At 37.4% G+C, this 2588-nt stretch overlaps 1 protein-coding gene across 1 annotated transcript; it reads left to right on the forward strand.

Moving 5' to 3' along the window:
* The first annotated feature begins 1634 nt into the window (after window positions 1-1634).
* Window positions 1635-2357, forward strand: LOC102746787 (NADH dehydrogenase [ubiquinone] 1 beta subcomplex subunit 9). Its single transcript, XM_081809857.1, has 2 exons — window positions 1635-1766; window positions 2025-2357. Exons 1-2 carry the CDS (start codon window positions 1635-1637, stop codon window positions 2355-2357), a joined length of 465 nt encoding a protein of 154 aa, XP_081665983.1.
* Window positions 2358-2588: the final 231 nt, after the last annotated feature.

Below are 2588 nucleotides of genomic sequence, written 5' to 3' on the forward strand. Positions count from 1 at the left end.
ATAGCAAACTCCGGGGAATGTGGAGAATCTGATTTCCAGTTACATTATTAGATTCAGATGTCTTGTTTTCTACAACAATAACAAAAAAATAAGGCATACAAAGAAACAGGAAAGTATGGTGCAAAGGAAAAAATAAATGGACAGAAACCATCCCTGAAAAAGATCTGATGGCAGATCTACTAGACAAGGACTCTAAAATAACTCTTAAAGGTGCTCAAATAACTAAAGGATGATATGGAAGAAGTAAAAAAAAATGATGTATGAACAAAAGGGAAAGATTGGTAAGGAGACAGAAAACCTAAGAAGAAACCAAAAAGAAATTCTGGAGCTCAAAAGTACAATACCTGAAATGAAAAATTCACAAGAGGGATTCAAAGGCAGATTTGAATGGGCAGAAGAAAGAATCCATGAACTTGAAGATAAGACAATGAAAATAATCAAGTCTGAGGAACAGAAAGAAAAGACACTGAAGAAAGGTAAACAGAGCCAAAGGGACGTGTGGGACACCATCAAATGAGCCAGCACCTGCATCATGTGAGTTCCAGAATGACAAGAGACAGAGAAAGGTGCAGAGAATATTTGAAGCAATAATGGCTGGAAACTTACCAAATTTGATTAAAGACATGAATATAAACATCAAAGAAGCTCAATGAACTTTAAGTTCTGAACTTCACTAAGACACATTATAATCAAACTTTTGAAAGACAAACAGAAACTTGAAAGCAGCAAGAGAGAAGCAACTCATCACATACAAAGGATCCTCAATAAAATAATCAGCAGATTTCTCATCAGAAACTTTGGAAGCCAGAAGGCAGTGAGCTGATAGTTATTACCACTAGACTTGCTCTGCTAGAAATGTTCAAGGCAGTCCTGCAGGGTGAAATGAAATGACAATAGACAGTAACTCAAAGCCATATAAAGAAATAAAAATCCCAATAAAGAGAAATGCACAGGCAATTATAAAAGCTAGTTTTAAGGTAACAACATTTTGTAATTCCACTTTTTGTTTTCTAAATGATTTAAGAAGTTAATGTGCTAAAAAGAATTATTACTTTATGTTATGTAAAAGGTGTAGTTTTGTGATTTCAATAATCAAAATGGATAGGGACATAGCTGTAAAGAATCAGAATTTTTGTGTTATTGAAGTTAAGGTGGTATAAATCCAAATTAGAATGTTGTAACTTAGAATGTTAAATGTAATCCCATGGTAATCACAAAGAAAATAGCTATAGAATATACACCTAAATAAATAAATAAATAAATAAAATCAACTCAACACAAAAGAAGACAGTAATGCAGTAAATGAGGGGCAAAACAGCTATAAGGCATAAAGGAAATAGAAACATAACAAAACTAAGTCCCATCTTTACCATAATTACTTTAAATTTAAACGGATTAAACTCTCCAATCAAAAGACAAGATCAACAGGATGGGTAAAAACACATGATCCAACTATATGCTGTCTATAAGACACTTTAGCTCCAAAGGTACAAATAGATGGAAAGTAAAAGTTGGAAAATTTATTCCACACAAATAGTAACCCAAAGAAAGCGGGGATATCTATACTGATACCAGACAAAACTAACTTTAAAACCAAAATGCACATGGGACATTTTCCAGGTTAAGTATATGATATGAAGGTGTTGCGGCTTTATAAGCGGGCGCTGCACCACCTGGAGTCTTATTGCGTCCACAGGGACAAATACCGGTACTTCGCTTGTTTGATGAGAGCCCGGTTTGAAGAACATAAGAATGAGAAGGACATAGTGAAGGCCACCCAACTGCTGAGGGCGGCTTCCTCCAGCGGCCGCTCTTTCTGGTTTTTTAATGTGTTTATAGCTATAGGTTTCCCCTTAGGACTGTTCTCACTGCACTCACAAATTTTGGTTTGTTGTGGTTTGTTTTTTGTTTTTTTTTTCCCCATCTATTCCTAAGTATTTTCTAATTCTCCTTATGATTTCTTCTTTGAACCTTCAGTTGTTTAAGAGGGTGTTGTTTAGTTTTTAGAAATTTGTGAATTTCAGGGAAGATGTATGGCTGAGGATGCTGATTGTGCCAGAACTCCTGAGTCTCCAGGAGGGACCTCCTATGAGAGATATGAGTGTTACAAGGTGCCCGAGTGGTACTTAGATGACTGGCATCCCTCCGAGAAGGCAATGTATCCTGATTACTTTGCCAAGAGAGAGCAGTGGAAGAAGCTGCGGATGGAAAGCTGGGAGCGGGAGGTTAAGCAGCTGCAGGAGGAAACCCCAGTTAGTGGTCCCAGCACTAAAGCTTTGCCCCTGGCCCGGAAGGAAGGTGATCTGCCCACGCTGTGGTGGCACATTGTGACCAGGCCCCGGGAGCGGCCCATGTAGTGGGAGAGGGAGACACCCTCCAGCCAGTCGCACTTGCAAGTGAAATAATTTACAGCACATAGACACACTTGCCCTAATAAAAGTAACTCAATACGGTAAAAAAAAAAAAAAAAAAAAAAACAGAAAGATCTCCAATCAATGACCCAACTATATATAACTTAAGGAACTAGAAAAAGAGGAGCAAATTAAACCCAAAGCTAGCAGAAGGAAGGAAATAATAAAGATTAGAGC

The sequence above is a fragment of the Leptonychotes weddellii genome, unplaced genomic scaffold (assembly GCF_054177405.1).
Source record: "Leptonychotes weddellii isolate Sample4059 unplaced genomic scaffold, ASM5417740v2 HiC_scaffold_14672, whole genome shotgun sequence".
Classification (NCBI taxonomy): Eukaryota; Metazoa; Chordata; class Mammalia; order Carnivora; family Phocidae; genus Leptonychotes; species Leptonychotes weddellii.

Excerpts from the sequence above, each read along its gene's own strand:
- LOC102746787 (XM_081809857.1), top strand. The coding sequence starts at position 1,635 with ATGAAGGTGTTGCGGCTTTATAAGCGGGCGCTGCACCACCTGGAGTCT. Across the intron at positions 1,767-2,024 it reads ATAAGAATGAGAAGGACATA|GGAAGATGTATGGCTGAGGA; the intron begins GTGAAGGCCACC and ends TGTGAATTTCAG.